The sequence below is a fragment of the Patella vulgata genome, chromosome 1 (assembly GCF_932274485.2).
Source record: "Patella vulgata chromosome 1, xgPatVulg1.2, whole genome shotgun sequence".
NCBI classification, from domain to species: domain Eukaryota; kingdom Metazoa; phylum Mollusca; class Gastropoda; family Patellidae; genus Patella; species Patella vulgata.
In genome coordinates, this window is record NC_065879.2 from 64,334,031 (window position 1) to 64,360,707 (window position 26,677).

Below are 26,677 nucleotides of genomic sequence, written 5' to 3' on the forward strand. Positions count from 1 at the left end.
AATTTTGTTTTTGATTACATGTGTGACTTAAACTGTCAACAGTTGAACACAAAATAAGTTTATTTAACATTGGCTCTATCTGTGGACCTGAGTTTTTAAATGTGCACTGATACCCACTACACAAAGTAAATCAACACACAAAATCAACATTTTTATTTTTAAATTTAGCCTAATCAAAGGAAAATTGATTCTTTTCTTATGTGTCTGTATACTGAAGATTATGGTTGCCTCCCATTTCATTGATAAGTTTTAGTTCATGATGTTTCATTACTTCTACTAACGCCTTACACGTATCGTCAAGTTTATAACCTATGTAATACATTTATATGGAAATTATTATATAATATTTTGAATTTTATCATACATTTGTACCATGTTACATGTAAATTATTTTTATTCCTAAAAAGAGTTAATTAAAAGGCATGTGGAATAGATGTACATGTAAGAACTTGGTTTTGATTTTATTGGTATTTGCTACATATACAGTAAATAAAGTAGGTTATCTGTGTGATTAACTAACACCGATCATTCAAGGTGATGACTGCAAAAATTAAGGAAAGGTTTAAATATTTGCAGAAATGGAAAAAATTATCATTCATAGAAATATTTTGATATTAAAATTTTTTGGGAAATATATCTTAATCTAAACATAAATGTAGGCTACAATTACATGTACACTCACAGCCACCATCGATACCGTTTGATGATCTGACCTTTAACTGTGAAATATGGTTAGTCGTCTTTTTTTAAAAGTGATCTACATGTACATATACATTAGAATATCCCACCATGATTTAATAATCCACTGGCTACTTGACTCTCTACTTGATATTTAATTTGGTATCCACTTATTTATTATAGATATGCATACTGAAGGTCATAGATTAATCGACATTGTGTCAAAGGTCAGAGGTTATACACTGTAGCAAGTGTATGTTGAAGGTTAAATAGCTAACCTGCACCATGTGTGCAATAAAACAAAGATGTCAACGATGAACTTAAATGTAGATAAAGTAATTTTTGTTCGATCAGGCAGAGTATACGCATTGTTAAATATCTGTGCTGTAAGGAGTGTCCATTTAGCAGAGTATGCAAGATTGCAATGATAAGTGACAAGGCGGTTAACTTATTCCTTTCCATCCTACAGGACTATTGGAGTCGGGTACTGTTGTTGACCTCTTGAAGGTACATGTACATGTATGCTCAGGGTTCTTGGCATTCCTTCTACAGGAAAAGGTTCTTTTGAGCATGTGCGAAAAACTTTATTTAAACAAGTAGTACATGTATAACAATCTAAAAAATTCCATAATGATAAATATTAATGTTTTATACAGGGCTCAATACCACTCTTGTTGTAACTGAATAATATGTCCCAATCTTTATTCTGGTCAACAAATTGTACTATTTTACAATATTCCAATTAATTGATGATACAAATTTCATCTTAACACACCTAATTTAAAAAATTGGAAAAATTCAACTAAATGATTTGAAAAGCCTGACGTAAAAATTTTCAAATGTTACTTGGTTGGATTTAAGAATATTTTTGAACCCTCTGAACAAGTAAAATAGGATTTACTGGATAATTTACACAACAGGTAGGACACTAACACATCTAGTACTTACAAGAATAAGGCTATTTTTTATTTTCTGGAGCTGTTAAGCCAGCAAGAGTGTTATTGTCCCTTTAACATAAAATGAAAATGATATCTACATATATGTACATGTAATAAAGTAATATATATTATGTAGAATAGATTAAGATTTTATTTTTCTGTCAGCTTTAATAAACCCTGTTAGATCAATATTTAAACAATACAGTATTATCACAGAACCCTGCATTTGCTGATAATATTGTTGTCACTTTCATCCAGTACCAACACCTGGATTAGGCTTACAAATGATATCTTTGTCACAATCATCCAGCTCGATACATGTATGTACATGTACATGTATGTACATGTACATGTATGATCGTTGTAAAAGCTTTATCATACATGTAGCTTATAGAAACTGTTTACAACGGTCCCAGATAAAGCATACATGTACAATTCCAGGTCCGAATCTGGCTTAATTAAAATTCATCAACTTACTACCAGTGCTGTAACAGTTCTTGGTGGATTACAGTTTAGCCTTATTGTGATGGATGGAGGTGGAAGGGGTCTCACATGTGCTATAGATCATAAAGCCTGTTATCTGTGCAAGCCTTGGTTTCAACCCCTGATTCACAGACGTTTAACTAATCTCAGGGGTACTCTGAATTTACTTTTACCCCACTTTAAAGACCACTGCACATAAGCAAAAAAATATACATGTACATGTACCGTGCATGAATGTTAGTCCTGAAAAGGAGCTACAGGTACATGTAGGATCGAGTGAATGTTAAATCAAATTAATCATTGGTGAGCTAAAATTAGATCTGGTTAATTTGTGAAAGTCTAAATTAAATTTCTATCCTGTGATACATGTAGTGCGCCCTGTGTAGACATGGTAAAGGGTTTGATAAATAAGGAGGGGCATATCATAATGAGAGGGATTCCTTTCGTAAAGCCTCTCACCCACCCGACTCCCACTTTTGGTTTTATATCTTTTAGATCAGAAGAGATTTACTTTTCCTGCTCTGCCGTCTGTCAACGTTTTTTGTTGTTTATTTTTTTTTTAACAACACACATTAATTCACATTTTTGTATTAGAAAATCTATCACTATTCATAAGAATTGATTATGTGTGATCACATACATGCAATTCCAAAACATCATCAAGAAGTGAGTTGATTCTGTTCCCTACATATATGACATGGTATAATACATGTTACACAAAAGCAGCTAATTCCTTTGATGTTGTCATATCAATCATTTTATTAATTTCCTATACATTATATTCTCTATTACATCAATTAGGTTTGACTGATTGACTGGGTTAATAAACTTATTTCTTTAAATGTACATACAATATCTTCTAATCCATTCATAACAAGCGGACTATAGGAATGATGTACGTGTACATGTCCATATGTATGAATGAAAGGAGACTAGTACATGTAGACAACCCCAATATTATCTGCCCATGTACATGTAGTCATTTTCTTTGACTGTTGGCATCATTAGTGTTCATAGTCATAGAAAATAAAACATTCAGTTAGGTTATGATCTGGATAAACTGACTGTTAGAAATAGTTTCTCCTATTCTAAAGAGTTTAAAATGTATAATTGGAATGATAACAGCTTGGTTGATGTACATGTAACAATCTATATAGTACATTTATCAGGCCTTATGGTCTATATGTATATAGTACATGTATCAGGCCTTATGATATATATATACGTACATTTGTATCATTGCAATTTAGTCACAGATCCCACTTCATCTCATGTTTGTATGTAACACGGAGGGCGATCATCTGCCTAATCTTTTCTCCCATATGTTAAAAATTCCATAGATTTATCTGGACTGGATCCACTTAAAAAAAAATATGCAATAAGCACCATTCACCCATACCTTTTTAAAAAATCAATTTCTTTCTACCTTGCACACATCTCCCTTATGCCCATAGATCCAATAAATAAACCAGTGTATAAATACATGTACATTTATATTTGACAAAGCACAAATAAAATATTAAATTAAAATCATTCATCTTCACAATTTTGTCTTTGGTGCTTAATCTGTAATGGATAGGCTATGTAGTTGTGTTACGGACACATACTCATGTCCTACCAACATTCTAAATGGTTTACCCAGAAATGGAGGTAAATTGTTGCAGATACTAAGAGTGTCTGATTTATTAATTGTATAATTAGATCGGATGTTAATGCAACTCATCTATCTCTTGTTTGTTAAAAGGTATATAGCTAGCGTGTCATTGGTTAATTAAATTGATGGACAGCTACAGTAGTTTGTAACTTGACATCTCTCCGATATCATGAGAAAATGAGAATAGTTACATGTAGCTACTAATTGGAACAATTTCCTATGATCCTAATGTATCTATAACATTAAAAGAAAGCAAGTTTTAATTGTTTGATCGAAGAAACTTGTCTTTTCTTCATAATTGGTCTCTTATCAATGGGAGTTATGAGTTTATTCTGGGGTTGTACATGTACTAGCAAGGAAAAGAGTCGCACCGTATTTAAATAATCAGTTACTCCCAAAATGTCTGTGTTGAGTACATGTAGCTGTTAAAAGTCTGTTTCTCTCACTCTCCTCTCTATCTTTAAGTAGCCATATTAGAATATTGACATGATGCACCATTAAATTAATGTATTTTTGGTTAATCACTGTTTTTCATCCATGATGCTCAACATTCTAATGACTAATTAACCTCTTATTAATCAGATTTCTTCATACACATTCATTATTTAAAAATCAGCAGAATTTAAGGCCAAAACAAAAACAGGTTTTGTTTCTCAAAAAAAATTTATATTATAACTCAAATCGGAGTAATTTCAGAATCGGCCAATTTTTTCTACCACTCCAGCTTAAGCGGCAGACACATGTGGTGAAGTTATGCCCAAATCATTTTGTCGAACTTATCGGTGTCAAATTGAGGCCTGAAGTGAACACACTACATGTACATGTAGATGAATTCTCCGCCCGATTCAGTGGACACAGGCGAATTCTCCACTCGATTCACTAGTCGATTGCACCACCTTTTAGGTCACGTGATTAAACATGACAGTAACCAAGAAACATATAAAAAAGATGTGCAGCTGTGGTATCTTTTAAATTTTACACTGTACACTGGATCCGTCACGCAGGTTGTTTTTAAAAATCTTGTTTGTAAATTGGTTGAAGAAAACGTTATGCCTTGATAGTTGCCATTTTGTCTTTAAAAAAATCTAGTGACTCTCTCGACATCAGTGATTGACTAATATTCTACATGTGCAAATATAAACAAAGCGAATGAAAATTCACCGAAAATATGAAACACATTTGGTTCGGGCGAATACAAATTTGACATCGATTGATTCGCCTAGTGTGTCCCCACTTTACCAGAACACTGCCCCGTCACTGACTATATAATGCAGATAAATGTGAGTGGTGGATTTTAATCCCCTAATTAACATTGATAAATGGAGTTGGGTTAATTAGACACAGCTAATAAACAATATAATTTTTTCACTTTGTCTTGAAGAAAAGTATTTATATGATTTGGCCTGTAGCTGACTAATTACTGGTAATTGATTAGTAAAGTAATCATAGGGGCTGATTAAGGAATTCTACAACCATGAAGATGTAAGTGGAACAATTATGTAAGGCGATCTGATCACCTAAAGTTTTGTGGAGTTTCCTTTCTGAATGATATGGAATCTTGAACTTTAAAGACAAAGACAAACAAAATTCAATATATTTTCTGAAGCTTGAATACTTTCCCTCTCCTATTTTTCTACCCTATTTCCTTTGTCTTGGAGAATATTTTTGTATGATTTGCCCTGTAGCTAATCTGCATAAACATGATTGGTTAGTGAAGTAATGTAGTGAAGAAAATTTCTTTGTTTTATTTGACATTGATTTAAAGCAGACATGTTTTAGAAGATAATCCAGAATATTTTTCCTCAGGACCACTGTACATGTACGACAGGAATATTTGAATTTAGAAAATGCACTGAAAACTTTTAGTTCACTTGAATAGTAAAATCAGCATTTGATGTGACCACACTATATGTCCATTTTGTAGCATATATAATATTCTGTATGAGTATTTATATACTGTACCCTTGTTTCTTCTCTGTAGTATAAAACCTACAAGAGATTGACAATTTTCAGTCCCTTTTGTTTTATTTTTGTGTTTTGTACAATTTATATAATGAAAGTAAAGATTGATGAATTAGAAATAAGTGATTTATGATGGTGGGTTAAAGAGTTTATTTGAAATTGTCAAATTTGTGTTAGATTAATGGAGAAATCATGACCGTAACACGTGTGGCTATATTTTAGACCATATCCTATCTAAGTGACACCTGTGTTTCTATAATAACTTCTATATCCTATCCTAGTCCACCCAGCTTAAATTACCTATAGAAAGTTATTTTGTTGAATCAGCTATTTTATCTTGACAATAACATATTTTTACCGCTGGACCAGGGATGCATTAACTTGATTTCTTAGTAGTTTTATTATTTATTACTTAATATATCTGTGTATTGTGTGTGGTTCAGTTCTCTTGTGTGCAGCATGGTGCTATTACATGTATCTTGTGATTGCTAAATGTAGTATAGAGAGGTAGAAGTATATTGCATACATGTAGATACTGTCTTAACCTGCAAAATTTCTCAGATCATACATGTACCACCAATCCTACATGTAAATTAAAATCAAAAGTCCATACAAAATGACAAATTACAGTAGTGTTAAAACTATATTGTACATGGTACCTGTACATGTGGTTGGACAATGACCAGGTCAGATATATTTTAAAAAAACATTTGATATGTTTTGTAAGGAACCTCATAATAATTGTATTGTGTTGGGGTTTATTGGTCATTATATTTTTGTTATGGTACATACATGTTCATGTATATATAGAGTTTATTGTGTATAAAGTAAAACAAACACGAAGGTTTTATTGAAGGTCGCTGAACACAACCATACTTGTACATGTACATGTATTACCAAGCTAGAAATAACAGAAGTGTTAGGTACAATCATTTCATATTAGATATTGTTGGGAAATTCAAATTCATGTCTTTAACAAAGCTATATTGGGGATACAGTGTACATGTAATTAACTTTAAACAATATTAATATGAGTCTCAGCTGCATTATTGAGAATTGAGGAAATTAAAATAAAATGGGGAATTTGAGCATTCATTGTTGAATAACCTGGGATTGTATTTCCCATAGGGTTGACATCTACAGGAACCATTAGTTGATTTCTGCCTCTAATCTTTTTCTCTCCAGAACAGTGTGGATAATTTTATGGAAAAAAAAATATAATGTCAGTGTTGTTTTTATGAAACTTAAGATATATGGGTGTAGATACATGTACATGTAAGTCACTAAGTAATCTGTGGAATTCCTGCTCAGGTTAATATATATATTTGAGATCAGTGATCATACAATGGGTATTATGTATATATGCCACATTGTATGAGTTATGATATATACATGGTCAGTGTTCTGTTATTTACTTGAGGGTACAAAGTAGTACACACCCACATTTTATAATAAAATATCATCAATCATGTACTGGGCTAAATATGCTGTTTATCTTTTGAACAGTACATGTACATGTATATGAAGATCTCTTTTTCCAAATTGGGGGGTTGGATGGCCGAATGGTTAGCACCCGAGCGCTGTATCATACAGTCTGTCATTGAGTCAACTGGCGGGGTTGTACATGACAAGGAGTAGGGTCGCCTGTCCAACCTCGTGGGTTTTCTCCAGGTCCTCCGGTTTCTTCCCACTGCTAAAGACCCCTTGAAATAAAATTTAACCTTGGGTTAGTCCCGAAATGACCTAAGTTGTGTTGAGTGGACGTTAAACCCCATTTCTCTCTCTTTTTTTCCAAATTGATTAACTTCAGGGCTCTAACTTACCTCTTATGGGCCCTGAAGGCTACATGTACAATGTATGCCAAATTATGGGGAGAAATGGACAGGTTCATATCAAATTATTAAACTATATATCATTGATCTTAAAACAATATTTCATTTGCGCTTGAATTAATAACTATACTAGACCAAAGGTAAAAGAGCGGATACTGGTTGAAAGGATGTGGGCTAGTGTGGGGTTATATTCTATCTATGATTGAAAAAAAAGTTAAGTGATAATACATGTGCATGTATTGGGAAAGTGTTCACACTTCCTGAATACATCGGGGTAAAGATGGGTGACACACCCCCAAATCCCCCCTTTGGATATGTGCCTTTATTATATAATTTGAGATGGTGTTATTAAAGATACATGTAACCAGCATGATGATAATTGAAGTAAAAATAGAAACCATGGTAACAATATAAATATTTCTGTTTGTTTATTGTGGTTAAATTCCAGTGAAATTCTATGGTTCTTATGATGAGGTTACATAACAGGCCAGATTATTTTTTGAGCATTTTGGTACTGGTGCAAATTTTGACATCCAGCAAACTACATGTATATAGTCACTACAGAGGCAGGACAGCAAATATTGATCATTAGAGCATTATGAGGAGCTGGGTGTTCTATGAAAAAAGACACGAAATAAACTTTTGTTTGGTGGGCATTGGGTGGTCTGTCTCACATTCAGGGCCGTCGGTAATTTTTCACAGATGATTAGCAGCACTGCTAATCAAAAAGTCCAATTTTGCCAAATTTGATTAGCAAATTTAAAAATTGATTAGCAGTTTTTCAGTTTCAAATCAACATAAAACACCTAAATATTAATAACAAGATTATTTTAATTTTAATTGATAGCAAATGATTAGATTTCATTCTTAAGATTTTTTTTAGAATTTTAGCACTTCTACAGCTAGCTGTGAACATTTCTGAATGAATGTAGACTTTTGTTAGGCCTTATGTCTGAAGCCAATTCTTGGCAGTGGCTTCTTATTTCTTCGTTAGAAAACAATTTCATCTGCTTTTTATCGTGTGTTATTATTTTTGTTCAATCGGAAGCACGCGGTATTTTACGAATAATCTCGATTAACTAGACGCACGCGATATAAACAATAATAGTTTACGGAAATTTTTACTTTGATTTCTCACTTTACAATACCTTTACACGTATTTATTTTTTATATTTTATTTACAATACGTGGGGGATACACTGAATTTATTTTTTTTCAAATTGAATACTGATATAATTACTCGAAATTGACATGTCTCGCAACGTGAGTGGTACTACTTGATTCCCTATTTCCGGTTTAATAGTCCCGATTCATAGAGTTATGTCCCTGTATTATATAGTATCATGAATTGAGTCTGGATAGTTCGAGAAGAAAATGTCACACGGGGAATTCCGTTTTGTTTATAAAATTTATTTGATGTTTTATACACGTTGAAAGTGTTGAGAAATGTGGATAAATCTTTGTGTCAATATCCAAAATGACAGGCATATTAATGATTCGCAGTTACTGCGAATCAAAAACGTTAGATTTTAATTTTTGATTAGCAACGGACAAAATATGTATCGCAAATTGCGCTGCGATACTGGTTGTCGGCAGCCCTGCTCACATTGTAGGAGCGGTTGGATGGCCGAATAGTTAGCATGAGCACGTCGTATCATAAGGTCTGTCATTAAGTCAACTGGCGTGGTTTTGATCCCCCGGTTGTACTGACAAGGATTAGTGTCGCCTGTCCAATCTTGTGGGTTTTCTCCAGGTCCTCAGCTTTCCTCCCACTGCTAAAGACCCTACACGCAAGTGAATTATTGAAATAAAATTAAACCATGTGTTAGTTCCGAAATGACCTAGTTTGAGTAGAGTGGACTTAACCCCCCTCTCTCTCTCTCTCTCTCTCTCTCAGGTTGAAGATCTTAAGGTATGTTAAGTTATGTCTTTGTGTTCAATCCTACATGTACATGTATATGAAAAGGAATGCATGCACATGTACATACATGTATGGTTGGTCACCTGCCTACATGTATCACCCACAGTTCGGGGCTATTCTTGGTTCGAATATGCACCCAGGTGATACATATGTAATATTTCATACATATGGACAATTTGTAGATGTGGATGAGCTAGGATTGGGGGTGTATAGCTCATTACTGGAGAAGTATTCTGGTGAAGGCGGTCACTGTTCATTAAAAGTCCAATTCCAAATTCATTTCAATATTACTTTATATACAGTTTTAAAAATACATTATTTACAAATTATATACAAGGCATTCGATCTCCTTGTCTGTGTGTCTCTAATTTCATCTGCCCTCTTGTCTGTGTGTAGAGGTCTTTTAAAGTAACTAATTTGTAAACAGACAAAAGGACAATGATTTCAACAAATCAAATTAAAGATAAAAATATTGTAACACATCAAATGAAAAGAAGTTAAATAAATATATAAATTTCATTGGTTGAAAGTTTCATAATGAAATATAATTTATAGGATCTAATAAGCTTTAAGCCATAAAGAATTAAAAAGCATTGACACTTGATTGGCATTGATCAGACTGCATTGTTAACTGTATAAATCTTTGCTCAAGGTTTCTCTTAATAAGCCTACTGGCATCCAAAGATTATAAAACAGTCAAAGCCAATCATGCTTTTAGGCAATTACTTTTTATAGACTTTAAATCAAAATATTAACACTAAAAGTAAAGAATGACCAAATGATAACCTTACTATTAGCTATATTGTCTATATACTTTAAGAAATAAATTCTGTATATCCTTAAAATAAAATTTGAAAAAGAAGTAGAATTTAGTATCACTGTTCGGTGATACATGTATGTTGTGAATTAGTCTGGACCGATTAGTATTCAATTTTGAAAAAAAAAATGTAACTACATTGTTGAATATGGTACATTGTATCTAGAATAACATCATCTCAAATTATTTAATTATTTTGAAATGTGCATGTAGAAACTAGAATCACAGTGATCTCATATATTTTACACTGATACATGTACATTGTATATTAACAGAATCAAACAAATGAGACCCCCACTGTGAATTAAATTACTAAAATAAAAAATAAATTATAGATATCTTATTCCAAATTTGGACTCACTTGTAAAGGTACATGTAAATTAAAGTTACATTTACACCAGGATCAAGTGTTATTCATGAAGGGAAGTTGAATGATTCATCGACTAGTATTTTCATGTATGTCTCGAAGTCATGAGCTCTATTCCCTTCGACCAAGAACTTGACAATTTTGTGGCTATTATCTGGCTATGAATCATAAATTTATACCACAAAGGATAGATTTTTTTTTACTTTGGACTTTTCAAACTTAAATTATTATTGTTATCAGGGGCTGACATGGGAACTCTGTTAAACTCGATATCCTTACCTTACCATACAAATTCAATCTTCATTTGCCCAGTCGGCGTAGAACTGTAGGATAGTTAACAAAAAGGGTAGCTAAAAATTTAGTTTAGATCAAATTAAAAAAATAAAAAATGCATTTACATGTAGATGTTACATTAACAAGGTCTTTTTCACCACAAGCTGTGCATTAAGTTGCAAGATGTTTCTTCGAAATTTTAAATGCAAACAATGATAACCAAATATCAACAGCACCATATGTTTCAAACTGTAATAGAAAATTTCACGCTTTTTTGTTAAATGATGGAAATATTGAAAAAAAAAAAGGTTTATTTTTTCCTAGGGTCGAATAAAGATCGTGGGTATGAATACATTAAAGGAGTATGCATATAATCTATATTTTAATATAAAAGATGTCAATAATATATGATAGCATACTCTGATGAACGACTGTACAAATCCAATAAACACAATGACTTTATTTTGAAAACAAAATTGTTAAGTGAATGAATCATACTTGTATATATTACAAGATGAAATAGTACGTAATTTTTAGAAAGGTATTGATTTTTGAAATTTACATGTTACATGTAGTTATTATGCATGTACTTTGAAAAATTGTATTTATTGTCATTGACAAAATGAGAAGTTTGGTGGCTCAATTAGCCTAGGATTTGGAAGGGGCCTTCTCCCACTGGAACAGCTAAAGATTGTTCTTTCCTTTTATTCAGTTCTGTCACATGTAAGTACATGTACATCATCAAACTGCACGCAGCGATCCATCTACGTCATATGTCATTATGATCACTGCCCCAGTTAGCCGCCATTTAAAACTGCTCACGTGATCATTTTGGGGCGGGACTTATCGGCCGGACTACAGCTTTGTGTACACAACAGAGTAAAAATAACCCAATCATGCATGTGTTTTATGTAAACACATGTCTTTAGCAAAATGTCAACTTCTGCCAATCCGGTAAAAGCGATATATAATATGTGCTAGTGGGTAATATTGCAATACATTCTTTGCCATTGTAAACTGTCTTTAGAGTTTCAATCTGTTTATCTTTCAAAACAAGGTTAGATATTCCTAAATTTGTCTTTGCAAACAAAACCACCTCTGTGAAATACCTTTTATGGGTGCCCCCATATTGAATAATTAGAGGACTATTTTGTGATTTGGCTTTGATTAGTTTGACATCTTTCATACACACAGCGGCTAAATAAACATATTTAATTTCATTCAATATGACAATAGAAGAGAAATAAATACTTCTAAAATTACTAAAAGCATACTCGGTGTTTTCGACTAAAATCGTCGATGTAGGAATTAAAATGTCGGGTAATTAGCTTAGGGCCTGTTCTCAGGCGGAGCTAGCTCTAGACAGGCAGCCTAAGTTTGGGATGGTACATCATATGTGTACACTACCGGTACATGCATATGACCATACATGTATCTAAATTATAAACATGTAGCACTGATTACAAATATACTGAACATTTTGAAATAGGGCCTATATTAGCCTAGGCCAGATGGGATCAGACTGATGATCTGTGGTAAATTACAGTCCAACAGTTTGTCCCTAACATACATGTATTTCACTTTTTTACAGTACATGTACATGTAGGTGGGGTTGTTTAACATTCCCAAGTGCTTAATACAGATTCAAATGTGACAAGTCAACTTCAATTATAGCTAGAATAATGACTCAAGGAACATTGATAATTTGCAATAATTACTTTAATAATCACTAAGATTTAGACATGTTTTTCACATCATACCAACTAAACATTTATGTCAGGTAAACATTATATATTAAAATAATCAGTAGGTATATGGTGACGGACATTAATTACTGTATTTAGCTAAATAAATATATTACATGTACATGTATAGGAACTCTGCTGCAATATTTTAGTTTAATTACATCTATTGGCCAGTATTTACCAGTCTTTTCTCTGTTGATGGGGTGGTGTAAGGGGATCATTGTCATGGTGTCGATTGAGTTTTGTCGTCAGCCAATAAATGATATGAGTTTTTTCCCACTCCTAAAGAACCATACACACTACAGTAGTTGATTATTGAATAATGGTTCCCTGTATTTTAGCCCCCCCCCCCCCATTAATTTCTAAACAAGGTTCAAAAATGTTTTACACCACTGCTACACTTTGCAAGGTTGTGCTTTACAATCATGTATCCACCCATGATTAATAAAAGATACAAAAGTTTAAATAAATATTATGGATGGAATTTAGTTGACGATATCACTTTAAATTGAGTGCTTTACATGTAATTTAATTTCAAAACTTTGTTTATGGAAACATGACAGAGAAATATGTTAATAGGCTGGGAAACAATGACAATTATGTCATTCAGCTCAGATTATCTCATCCTGACCCCCAATTATTTCACAGGCCTGGTAATTCAACTTTGACATTTTTCTGTCAAAATTGAAAATAACTGTAAACATTATACTACATCATGTACATGTAGTTCTAACCATAGTACTCTTATTGTTTCAAATAATTTTTATATATTTGAAACTAAATTGGTGGGAAAGTACATGTAATACATGTAGTCATTGAGGAGTGTAACTAGGGGGCAGGGGGTAATGGTGGGAGATAATACTCAAGGGAAGAAGGTTATCGGAGTGAAGGGTAGGGGGTGTAATAATGAGGGAGGAGGTTATGTAAAATAATCATGGGAAAATGGTAATAATGATGGGTTTATTTGTATAAAACTATGCTGAATTCAACAGAATATTATGAATAATATGTAGCCAGTTTATCTATGATTCTTCCCAGGACCACTTGTCCCCAGACCACTTGTCCCTGATGACAATTCGTCCTAACACTATTCGTTCCCTAGGATTATTCGTCTCTGGACAACAATGCTTATTTTTACGATAGAATGTCGGTGACGAATAGTCTGGGGATGAGTAACAGTTGTCCTGGGACGAACTGTCCCATACCCCTAATCTGCTTTGATTTGGCATTACAATTTATGTGTAGCACTGGGTCAACGACTTGTACATGTTTGTGAAATAAATGTAAATGTGAACGATCTGACCCTTAAGGAAGTTTATTAAATATGATACACACATTACATTGTATCTGCAAAATGAATAACATTTATTTGTTGTGAAAGTGGAAGATAAAGCCTCTTTACATCTATTTCAGGGGAGACTACATGATTTAATTTTTTTTATTCAGCAAAAACTCTTGGTAATCTCTCTGTCAATTTGAAAGAAATCGTTCAACCATTTTCTTTTCCATTAATTATATCCAGGAATTCTTTTAGGAATCATGAAAGATATCAATGGTAAAATCTCTAAGCAATTCCTCTGAGGGTTCCACATTCAAAGACTGAATTATTTATCATGATTCAATATCAGACAATTCCACTGCACTTAGCAGGATACATGTACATGTAGGATGGAATGTGATGTTTTTGACTGCTTCCTGGAAGTATTGCAGGAAATGAAAATAATTATTCAAATACTCTAAGGTACCTGACTGCACTAAAGTCATTTACAAACAGATTCGGCTGTCTGTCAATACCATAAAGAGCCAATGGCAGTCTCTGATACAAATCATTAGCAACACATTCTTTCATCTCTACTCTTAATATCTGTCAACTATCTTTCGATTGATTAGTTTTATGACCATTGGTGGGAGGAGGAAAGAATAGCTGTTTTATTGTTTACTTGTGGCCAGGATAAAGAGAGCTGTTTTGTATTGGCATGTCAGTATACGACCAATGTCTATTGTTTCTGTAGGGACATGGTGAAGGTTGGTTTAAAGCGAGCTAGTTAAATGCTTCTGAAGCTGTGTTGACAGTATACATGTACATGTAGAAGAAGCAGACTATATTTAGTAGGGAGTTAAAAGGAATAGCTATTTCTACCATATATTGGTTCCTGCAGTTCTTTAATGGTATCCTGTTAGAGTAATTGGCACTGGTCATGTGGGGAGTGGGAGGACTCATTTTAATAACCTTATATGGATGGTGATTCGATGTTGACTCTTCTTCACATTGAGTCACGATTGTCCAAGCGGGTGTTGTTGTTTACTTTCTTGGTTTTGAGACATTAGAAGTTGTCACAGTTAAGTTTCCATTTATTGTCTGCTGTAATACATTTTATAATCACATCGAAATCTTTAAAATTTGTCTGACTTTCTTTTATTCGTTAGTTTATTTATGGATTGTCTGTATGGATCAATACATTGCAGCTTAAAGGATTATTGTTGGTGTTAAATGTGCCATTTATTGGAAAATCATCACTCAAGTAAATAGACTAACCGTTGTGTTGTTTATGGATTAACAGAAGGTAATCATTGATTCATGTGTCCACTGTTTCGGTGTCCACTGAGTCTCATAAGAATGCAACTTGATTAAAATCCGATTTTCACTTTTGGCATTTTATATTCTGTATTTTATATTTTACCAGACTTAATTTTAAGTGGCGATTTTCTAATCAAGCTTCAACGTTGTCTACTGATTTTTTTTTTGTAATTACGTTTGTACATCAGGATTTCAGCCATTCGACGTCCTACATGCATTGTATTTCCCACTGTTGAATTGTTTGGTTTGTGGAATCAGCACTGTCTGTTATTTTGATCATATATTTTTACCACAGCTAGAATGAAATACTTATACTTTGGGTTTATTCACAGGTTTTGATGTAAAACTGATTATCGAAACTGTAATGGAACATTATTAGTAATGGTATAAATGGTATTGTTATTTTAAATGGTTTATATTTATTCATTTACAGTATTTGGTGGACAATAAAACAGTGGATTAATGTGGACAAGATTACAGGATTAACAAGGAGTAATTATCACCTGTATTGATTAAAGGTAAGAACAAATATATACAACTGACATTCCTCAGTTACTTATACATTAAGAAGTGACAAGTTTCTGGCATTGGGCAGGGTATGCTTTTTTTTCTAGAACCTCTGAGACATGTACTGTACAAATGTACATGTCCGTAGACCACAGCATTTCCGAATTGTTTACTACATACATGTTTGTTGAAATGAAATGTTTTTTGGTGGGAGGGGGGGGGGGGGGTGTTTTTTGTTTTTTTTTAGCAAATTCAAACTTTGCCTATTCTGTGATCACTGGTTTTTGAAAATTCGCCTTGAGTGCCCCTTTTTGATTTCGGTCACCTAAAAATTAAATCTCAAAATGAAAAGTTAGGAATATTTTAAGATGACAGGACATGAATGTGTAGAATATTGATTATGATGCAGAAATATTTAACATGTAATAATCATTTACTATTGTGTAATATATGAATTTTCAGCATTAATCATCATTAGAATATATGACCTAACTGGACTGTCACAGTCATTCATTAGTAAGGTGGGTTATTATATGACTGGCTTCATTATTAGGATGAGAGTCAACATGCCCTAGGGTATAAACTTTCTGGAATTAAATCGTAAAAAGAAAACTTTAATTCTGCCTATTGCAGGTCTTTCTTTAGGCCTGAAATGTTATCTAAATTATTAATTAGACATTAATTAACTTACCAAGACCATAATCATCTCTCGAAGTTATTGGGTGGCTATGATTTATTTAAGTAGATTTAATACATTTTGTGGTTGAAGAAGTTACCGTAAAGATGGACAATCGAGGCTAGGTTATTGTAACAGCGGTAGTAATGACAATCAAGGCTAGGCCACATGTATACATCAGAGTAAAGTAATTTAACCCTTGTGCATATACAAGGTGTATTTCGGGACCTCACAACCGTATCCTTAACATCAGGTACATGTATAATGCTGCAAATAGAATGGAAATGAGGCAGTGGCAACATTCACCATTTGACAAGAAATTAAGAGTATTGGATTATCGAAAACAAGAGGTCTTGTGGACCTCCCTTTTCCTTTAAAGGGACAATAACACTCTTGCTGGCTTGACGGCTCCAGAAAAAAAATAATAACCTTATTCTAAGTATTAGATGTTTATGTGTCCTAACTGTTGTGTAAATTATCCATTACATCCTATTTTGCTTGTCCAGAGGGTTCGAAAATATGTTTAAATCCAAGTCACATTTGAAAAGGTTTACATTAGACTTTTCAAATCATTTAGTTGATTTTTTCCAATTTTTTAAATTAGGTGTGTAAGATGAAATTTGTATCATCAATTAAATGGAATATTGTAAAATAGTACAATTTATTGACTAGAATAAAGATTGGGACATATTATTTTGTTACATGTACAACAAGAGTGGTATTGAGCCTTTAAACATTTGGCTGGTTATAAGTGTCCAATCTGTTCTGTGCTCACTGCTAGCTTTGTATTTGGAATCTTTCTTACTGATGATATTGTGTTGGTAATTCTAGTAATCTAGATCTGAAAAAAAATCTAGGTACTCTACTAATCCCGTGAAAAGACGATTCTACATGGAAATGAAAATTAAGTTATTTGTACATTTTTATGGTTTCAAAAATACCTGATAATTCATGTGTTCACCCTTAATACATGTACCTCAAATATTTTTTTTTTTACTTTGATTATCATTCAGTCTTTATATGAAGCTGTAGTTTGATCGTATTTGAATAAAATTATGCATCCAAAAACCAATTTATGTCTGGGGTCTTGGATTACCCCTTGTTGCCGACAATGTTTTTCATGTGATGTGTCCGCACAAGAGTTAACTGAAATTTTCAGCATATTCTCTCATCATTATCTATTTTTTAACTATTATAGCAAGAACTCCCAGCTCTTTGCTTTATCTAATCTTACCTAATTCCGCTTTAAATTTAATATTTTTTCATTGTCGAAGAGCTTTAATTTGAAAAAGATAATATGAAGGCATCAGATCATGGTGACTATTTTAACATCATATTTTACTTCATGTACATGTATGGTCAGGAACTGTGAAACAATCATACAAATTTTAATGCAACAAATACATCTCTAATTGACTTGTATGTTTCTGGTAGTCAGGATGATCGACACTATTGGTAAATGTGTGTAAACACAGCCTTCATGTGTCTGAAAACTCTATTGGTAAACCATATTGATTTTAAAACGAAATAAATGACATCTATTGCATAATACACAAATTACATATATAACCAACATAATCATAATGTGGCTACATATAGTAATTGGAGAGTCCTACATGTACATGTAAGGTCAAGATTTGTATTATATCATCTCAGTATACGGTTATTTAAAATTGTCTACATTTAGATTAATCAGTTATCCATGTTTTGTCTGGATTCCCAGTTTCAATTAAAGATGGTATTTTAGCACATATTTTAAATAATTGATGCATGTACAGTAGACCTATATGTAGATGTTGTATATTATCTGAATGGTTTACTGTATTGAATAAAATTAAGGTATTTCTATTTCAATTATGTAGCAGATACATGTAGTTGAAATAATTTATATGCATATTGCATACATTTACATTTTATTGTTAAACAATATACATCATAACGTAATTCACTGATTCTAGAAATTTTAATGGTATTCCAATATAGTTTATATAATCAGTGAACATATTGGAATATAGACCCAGATTTATGATGGTAAGAACAATGCCAAGATGTACTGAAACTAGAAAAATAAGATCAAATACTGTTGATTTATATGTCTGCCTGTAAATGCTGGAATACCGGCATGATTTGGGAGCCATGGGGGCTCAGTGAGTAAGGTGCTGGCTCACTAATTAGGAGGTATGGTGGAGTTTGATCCTGATGTTTACAGAGAAAGTTCTCTGGGGTACATGTACATGTACTTGGAATAGTATATGTACATGTACATGTAATTCATTGATTAGATGAATTATGTCATCATGTTGTCTTGTTAGACCGGTGGGTACAGACACATGCAAGTAGGACATTATATTTCATCTTATTTCTGATAATATGTACTTGTGTTTATTAATCAGATAAAACTAATAATATTGTTATAGATGAATCTGTAATTTATCCTCCAGTCAATATTGATAGAGTAAAAGAGTCAGTGATTATCATCAGGTTCTAGTATTTACATATTATAACTTTATTGTCATTACTGTAGAAAATATGGTGTGTCAATAACATATTATTTATTATCTTGTCACTGTATTGAACATTTATAAAAATCATTGCAATCATTGTGTTTCAATATGCTGACTTGATCAGAATAGTTTAAAGTTAGAAACGCCCCTATATGAAACGGAGCAAATTCCTCTTCTATTGCACGCATAAACATAGAAAGAAAAATTACGATATGGTTGTCATAAAATGACTGAAATTTTTTGTTGATGAGAAGTTAAGCCTCATTCTATTCTTTTCCAATTGTCAGTATAAGAGGAGGGAGTAATGATGAATAATGGAACAACTGGTTGATATCAAATCAATACATTGGTAATAATATTACTGTAGCTGTTATCCTATTGTCAGCTGCTAATTGGGATTTTAACTTCTGTAAAATAGCTCATTAATTATAAATATCTTAGAGATTTATCTATTTTGTCAGGCAATCGGGTTAGTTTCCGGGGAAGTTTAAATCCAGAACCCAAGTGAACAAGATTTTCTCTGTTCATTCTCTTAAGAACCTTTCAGCATGCAAGAATTCTTGTAACTTTTTCAAATTTGCTGCCCAAAATTCTCCTCCTCCCATACCCACATCGCTCTCCCTGTATTCTGTAGATAGATGTACAATGAACATGACAATATAAACTATAACTTGAGGGCTTATGCACAAAGTGTACCCTCTAATACAGCCTTCACTTCCATGTAGTTTAATCCCACTGTCTGATTTACGCTTGATGGGTCCCTAAGATAAATGTATATAAAAATATACACATTGAAAGCCTCTTGTTAAAAAGTCTGACAAAAGAGCAGTAGGCCTAGGTGTAAAAGACAGTGCCCGAAATAAATAATGATTCTTGGAATCAATAAATTGAACCATAGAAAATAAATATTTCTTGTCCATGTACTGGAGGTCAGTCTTAAATTGTGTATTATGTTGACGAGATGTTAAGGCCAATTATTTTCATTTTCCACATCATATAAATGGAGTACAACTCCAAACTAATTTTTGAAGACACACCATTTAATTGAAAAATTTCTTTGTCTTTTTTACAATCTGGGCAGGCTGACAGAGAGCTGATGAAATCTTGAAATAAATCTGGACAAGACTCTTGTGATAAAACTGACAGACGTCTTGTCAATGGCTTCTTTAGTTGAAGAAAGAAGCCATTTTAATTCTTCAGGAGGGTTGGGTCGGTGGGTCCAGTTGATAATGATAAAATAATTTAATATGACTCATGCCTTATTATTTCAAGGGAAAATTCCAACAAAGATTCTTCTATAAAAACTGGGGGAATTGTTTTAAGAAATGTAGGAAAAGTGTTTTGTTTTGTGGGATGACCATTTGTCATCAGTATACAGTGTACATGTACATGTAAAGAAAATTATATAATAATGCTCTGTTTACATTATATTACCTTAAAATGTATATGCATAAACTGTATCTTGTGTTCACTGTTGATACAGTAAGCTAAAAGTTAAACTGAAATAAGTAATTTGTGATGGAAACAAGACACCATATCAACCCAATCCATTGCTTAGGTTTACTTAAATCTGAGTTTTATCTTGATCCTAGTGTTAGAATTTTGTGTTTCTGCTTATTCTTGCCTGGTCGGGTTTTTCGTATTGCGAATTTTTAGTCTCACTAAAAGCTGACGAATACATACGTATCATTGTAGAAGAGGACCAATCAAAGCATCATGAAGTGACAATTCTGTTTCTGAGACCACTTAACAATCACAGAGATTTAATAAGAGTTGTCATAGTAACTGAAAAATCTTATGGACCACCATTTTTATAATTGTCCAATTTTCTGACCAGTTCTCCCGGAAAATGTTTTAGATTTGTTTTAGTGGACTGTAATTTAATATAATTACGCTTGTCCGAAGTTTACCCTGCGGCAAATCACTAAAACAATGTCAATCTTTACCTCCAAAGCTTTTAAGAGGAATTTTTAAATGATTTTGTCAGCTGTTCTGAAATAATTTTGGTAACATTTGCTAATTTCTGGTGTTATTGTTGCTTTAAAAGCTTTTAAGAGAAATTATGAATTACAATAATGGGGATCTGGATTTTAGACAAAATTAGTTCATGTTAAATTTTTATGACTCTGTACATGTACATGCCTTTTGTGTTGACACTGGAACATAAAATCGGTAGCACTCTGGATTTATCTATATATTTTGAGGACAGAAATATCAGTTGTTTAACTATGAAGTTGTCATTGAATGCTATCTGTATGAGAGCATGTTCACAGCTGGTGAAAAATTGGTAATTAAATCACACTGTATCGCAGCAAATACAGGCCAGCCAGAAGATACTTGACATTAGTATTTGATTGGTTAATTTCATTGTACACTGATTTCCATTAAGTTTGTCGGATCTAAATTCTCATGCGATGTCTCGGAACATGAATAATAAATTTTTAAATGAACTGTTGTCCTCTCGGGATTACTTTTTTGATTTTCTTTAAGGAATTTTAAAAAGTATTTCACCAGTTATCGGCTAGATGTCTGTCTGTCCTTTCTGAAAAGACAGCAGCTAAATTTGACAGCTGGTCAACATTTTACTTGCAATGTGCGTTCTTTTGAGGCAAAACATGTAATATTTTGCTCTAAATTCATTAGCAAAGGTCTTTGCAGAATACTTATTCAATTTAAAAACAATTATTATAAATCCTATCTATAGGTTAGATACTGTACATGTAGACTAAAATGACTAAGACAAGGTGTAAAATTAATAGACAATGATGTGAACTTCAGAAGGCTGTATATATTTATCTACTTTTTTATGGAATATTTGGCCTTTAATCTATATTATCACTTTTGGTCCCTTCATTTTGCTGTGACTTAAATTTATATGTTAGTCTCAAAGTGACCTACATGTACAACGTAGTTTATTAAGTGAAGGTTAACATATCTCCTGAAGGTCGTTGATCTTTTCTAATTAGGAATTATTTATATGGACATGTGAAACTGGTTTTGAAATCTAGTCGTTTATTCATTATTAATTTGATTCCAATAAATAATTAAGAGAAATGTCTCAGTCTGTTTGAACCTAATACAGGACGTTATTGTGTATCATTTTACAGTATTCTGTCAGGCACCGATAGTCGAGATAAATAGATCTGACCAGATACCGTCCGTCACCTGTTCACTAGTTTATCCGACAAGAGAACAAAATGTCAAACGAGCGGACTTGCGAACCTCAACGAATTCCCCTTGTGAGCGCCAAAGTAGCGAGTCCATTGGGGACCTCGCCAAGAAAATTTTGAAAAATAGACTGTCGGAAATGCTCTACAACATGCAAGTTTATGACTGAGTGGGGATGTGGGATTTATTGATTACCGAAACGTATCACAAATACTTTTTTTATTTTCTTAAATTATTGGGGGGGCAAACAGAGGGCAGACCAGATTAATGCCCCCCGGCGCCGACACACTGTCTGAGCAGTACAGTTGGATTTTACACCCCATTTCATTTCATTTCTTTTTGATTACTTAACTGGATGAAATTGAGACTGTTTTGGACTGATATTTGTTTTAGAGATTGTAGTTAGCAAGAGATTAAAATTCGATCAAATTATGATCAGAGACTTTAATAAACAAATTTTTTAATATAGAAAATTTTATATACATCACAACTTCAAAATGATATAGATTAATAATCAGTAATAAATCAGAGATAAAAGTTCATTTCATTCTATTACAGACGTTATTGCTCATTTTGAATTTGTTGTTGAATATTCATTGATCAATATTGATTAAATTAAAACAAATTCTAAACAGAAATCAGCCTGCAGTCAAATTATACCTGTATGACAACTAGATACTAATTTTAACTCTAATAGAAGAAATCTTTAAACAAAGAAAAATGGATGGCATTAAGATAGCATTGGATTATTTTAAAAATGCATGTAGTTAATTTGACATGTAACATTACTAACATACATGCATTGGCATAGGCGTACAGGCTCGATGAGAGATAGGGGGGCAGAACCCAAAGTCCCTGAAAAAATTTTGGGTTTACAGACAGCGGCGTCGAGAGCTTACCTTGCGTGGACACACACACCCCCCCCCCCCCCCAAAAGAAAATTTTGGAATATTTGACGGCTGTAAACTGGGCCGTTAGCAGAAAATTTAACTGCCGCAAACGCGTTTTCCTGCTATTCCAGCCTCTGAATACAGCAACTTCAATTTGGTCCTAAATTTGTAACCTAAATCCCATTTTGAATTCCAACCATTCAATCAGACTGTTGGAGCTGCATTCACAAATAATAATCGATGCCCGAAAAATGTCGCACAAAGTAAAGTGGCTCCAGACAAAATGTTTTAATCCATAGTCAACTCAGTACAAATTCGTGGTATTCAATTAAAAGATAAGTAAAATTAGTGTTTTATTAGGGCTCGGTGACAGGGAAGCAAAACTAGAAATGCCCGAAAAAATTTCAGGTTTACAGACAGCGGCGCCGGTTTTCTTCGAGACGCAAAGAAACGGAGCTGACCTTGTAAGGACCCCCCAAGAAAAATTTTGGAATATTTGACGGCCGCAAACACGTTTTACTGCTATTCCAGCCCGTAAAATTAGTGTTTATTAGATTACGGGCATTTTATTTTGCCAAGTAGATGAAATAAAAATTTTTTTTCACTTTACCCATCTGCCCGAAAAGTCAGCTTGCCCGAAAGTTAGGGGGGCAGCTGCCCCCCCTGGCTCATACGTCTACATGTACATGTATGTACATTGGAGCAAGGGAAAATTCAGTTTAAAGCCATATCCATACTCTTATTTTCCCTGGTCATAGTAAATTTACGTAGGGAGTAATTAAAGTTTTGTTGGAGTTTTTTTTTCGGCAGGGAGGGTAGCGGGGGATTTGAGTGTTTATTTCAAGTGACTTTCGTAAAAACAACTGGCAAATATGACCAAAAAGACAGTTCTATAATATATCACATCCTTTAATATTTGTGTAGACCACCAAATAGTCGATAGTTAGAAATCATAGAGGGGACATTGCACATGTACAATGAACATGTAACCATAGAAATAACAACCGTCCTAAAATGATTGAAATACTGTAATGACCGACATGAAACCCCATTCTTTTCTATTTGTTCAGGGTTTTCAAAGTCACTTTGTAGATTACTACAAAAAAAAATAATAGATTTACCTGCAGTAACAAATGACCACCGACTAAGTTTATTCTGTTTTAATGTATTATTTTTATTAATTATTTAGCTGCAAAACCATAAAGTTAGTGAATTAATTTGTAATATTGTTAGTCATGCATGTCCAGGTATTGTTAATGTGGAGTGTGTATTTGTATCCATGTTTCACCAATTGATAATGTGTGAAAACTCTGTGTTGATGTGTAGTAGACTAATGCTTGATGGTATAATTGTTGTATGACTAAACTTTTCTCTCCGAAGATTATGAATACAGGTGTATAATTTTGCTGTGTAAACATTTTTTTTATATCAGAATGAACTGTTTGAATAAATTAATTATTGTTTATGCAAGTGTCTAGTCCAAGTTAAAGATTAAAATTTTGTGTCTGGCTAAAATTTTAGCTTCTGGGTATGGTTTACATGTATGCTACCATAAAGGAACAAGACAATGGTTTTAAGTCTTTTCTCAATCCTGTTGCCCCACAAGCTATTGTTTACCCAAGTGTCTAGCCTAAGTTAGTAAATATAAATTTTCTCTTACTATTGATTAAATATAATGGTTTATTTATGTTTTCTTACTTGATTCACTCAAATTAATTACTTAATCAAGTAGTCTAGATTAGACAGATTTAACACTTGATAATGTTAGCTATTGCATTTTAAAGTCTGTTTAAGCAAGACTACATGTACGTGGCCAGTACCTATCAAGGTGTAAGACTTCCTTGTGATCATTAGATAACCATAAATATAGCTGACAGGTTGCCCCTAAGGGTCACTAAGGAGATAAAATAATTATCCGTTAACAATCTGTAATTACTAGGTGTTACAATCATTATGTAATGTTGCTTCAACCCCCTTTATTATCTACTAAAATAAAGTGATAAAGAGGCTGCCAATAAATACAGTAGATCCCCTGACATATTGTGTCTATAAGGCCCTGACCTTTGGCCCCTAGGTGTTGACCTTTCACACCTGGTTATGAGGTCCATGTAAACAAACCAGCTAACATAAAATTAAATTAACTCAATTTGAATAAAAAAAATACTGCCATTTCTAACATCTGGGGAAAAGGCTATCATTTTGGAAGCGACCAATGCTTTCTATTATGTTGTAGAAGATTATCAGATTAAATTTGTTGTTACATGTAGTGTTGTGCAGATAATAATAAGTCCATTTATATACCGCTAACTCCACTTTGTGTCATGCTCATAGCACTTAGACAAACAAAGTTATGTTTATAGCATTTATAGAGAAGTTCTTAATTGTGTCTTGAACAAAGTGACAAGCATGATTTGAGGTTTTCGGGTACATGTAAGTCTAGTGAATACATGTAGCTGTGGCAGTCCCCATGAACTACAGTCCTACAATATGATGAGCTGTCTTGGCTAAAATGTCCCCAGTTTGTCTTTGGTCATGAGCTAACCTGGAGAATGTGTCTGTATGTTTGGATTAATGTACATTAATGTGCACATGAAAGAATCTTTGAAAATGCTTGTCAGAAATCTCCTCGGCAGTGCACATGTCAAAATTGTAATGTTAATAAGTCATTCCATTTGGACAGGGCATTGCTAGCAAAATTTAAAAATTACAAGGTATGACTAATAAAATGAGTGGGTTTTAAAAGCTTATATTACTGGTACTTGAGAGAAAGCTAAAACTTTATCTCTGCTCAATGTCAAAACATCCTAGACTGAGTTACAACTGTTTCAAGGGCTTATTTATCAAACTTTTAAAACATAAAGAGGTAATTTCTATGGTTTTAGTTGTTAGACAACTCCTACAATACATGCAAACAGTGGATTTGAAATTTACATATCTTTGTTGTCAGGCATGTCTCCTATAATCATTGGACTGCACAAAAGTTAAAGAAAAAATTTGATTTGTTTTAAAACTGGTATTGGTGTATTTAGATTTAGACCTTTGATACATGTAGTTCAGTTTTGTGTAAAGATGCATTATGTAAGAGCTAAATCTGCCTATCCGCAGGTCTTTATTTTGGTTTGAAATGTTATATAAACTATTATTTAAACATTTATTACTGTGCAAGCCTGTAATCAACTCTCTAGGCTTTTGAATTGCTCCATTTTAAGTACATGTAGATTAGAATGCTTCGGCCATTTAATGATTTAATTTAGAAATTGTGAAGCAATGCTAAGTTTCAAATGATTAAGTACTGTTGTTACGATATTAAACAATCAATGCCACATCTTGTCAGAACTCAAAACTGTGATATTTTTGCTCAGAATAAAGTTATTAGAATGGTATTTTCTATATATTCATTTTGCATTATCTATTTTTGAATTATTGTAGCAAGAACCGCCAGCTCTGTATCTAAATCTTACATAATGCATCTCTAAAATAGTGCTTGTTAGCAGGGCTGGGTGGGGTTTACTGGTTAACAAGTAAAAGAAAATTAATTAAAAACTTTTTGGACTGACTTTGTATCTATTTCAATAATTCACTTACATATCTGGGTCTTTAGACAAAACAAGTTAGGACAGGAAACCCTACTCCTTGTCACATACATCTACAAGCATGGCATCGTAAAAACGGACAGAATTGCAA

The 26,677-nt window shown here is 33.0% G+C and overlaps 2 protein-coding genes across 4 annotated transcripts in view; one reads left to right on the forward strand and one right to left on the reverse strand.

Moving 5' to 3' along the window:
• LOC126824460 (neuroglian) overlaps window positions 1-26,677 on the forward strand; it is a 63,804-nt gene that overhangs the window by 6,143 nt on the left and 30,984 nt on the right. For 2 of the 3 annotated variants that reach the window (XM_050553728.2, XM_050553873.2), the window contains exon 2: window positions 15,682-15,766. The gene's annotated coding sequence lies outside the window, so the exon portion shown is untranslated. Of the gene's footprint in view, window positions 1-15,090; window positions 15,235-15,681; window positions 15,767-26,677 lie in introns of those variants that run through there. The other variant, XM_050553795.2, reaches the window with a different exon arrangement.
• The window catches only part of LOC130010857 (neuroglian-like), a 92,482-nt gene continuing 76,379 nt past the window's right edge, over window positions 10,575-26,677 (reverse strand). The window contains exon 16 of the mRNA XM_056099010.1: window positions 10,575-11,174. Within this exon, the coding sequence (XP_055954985.1) occupies window positions 11,170-11,174 (5 nt within the window). The 3' untranslated portion in view covers window positions 10,575-11,169. The remainder of the gene's footprint in view (window positions 11,175-26,677) is intronic.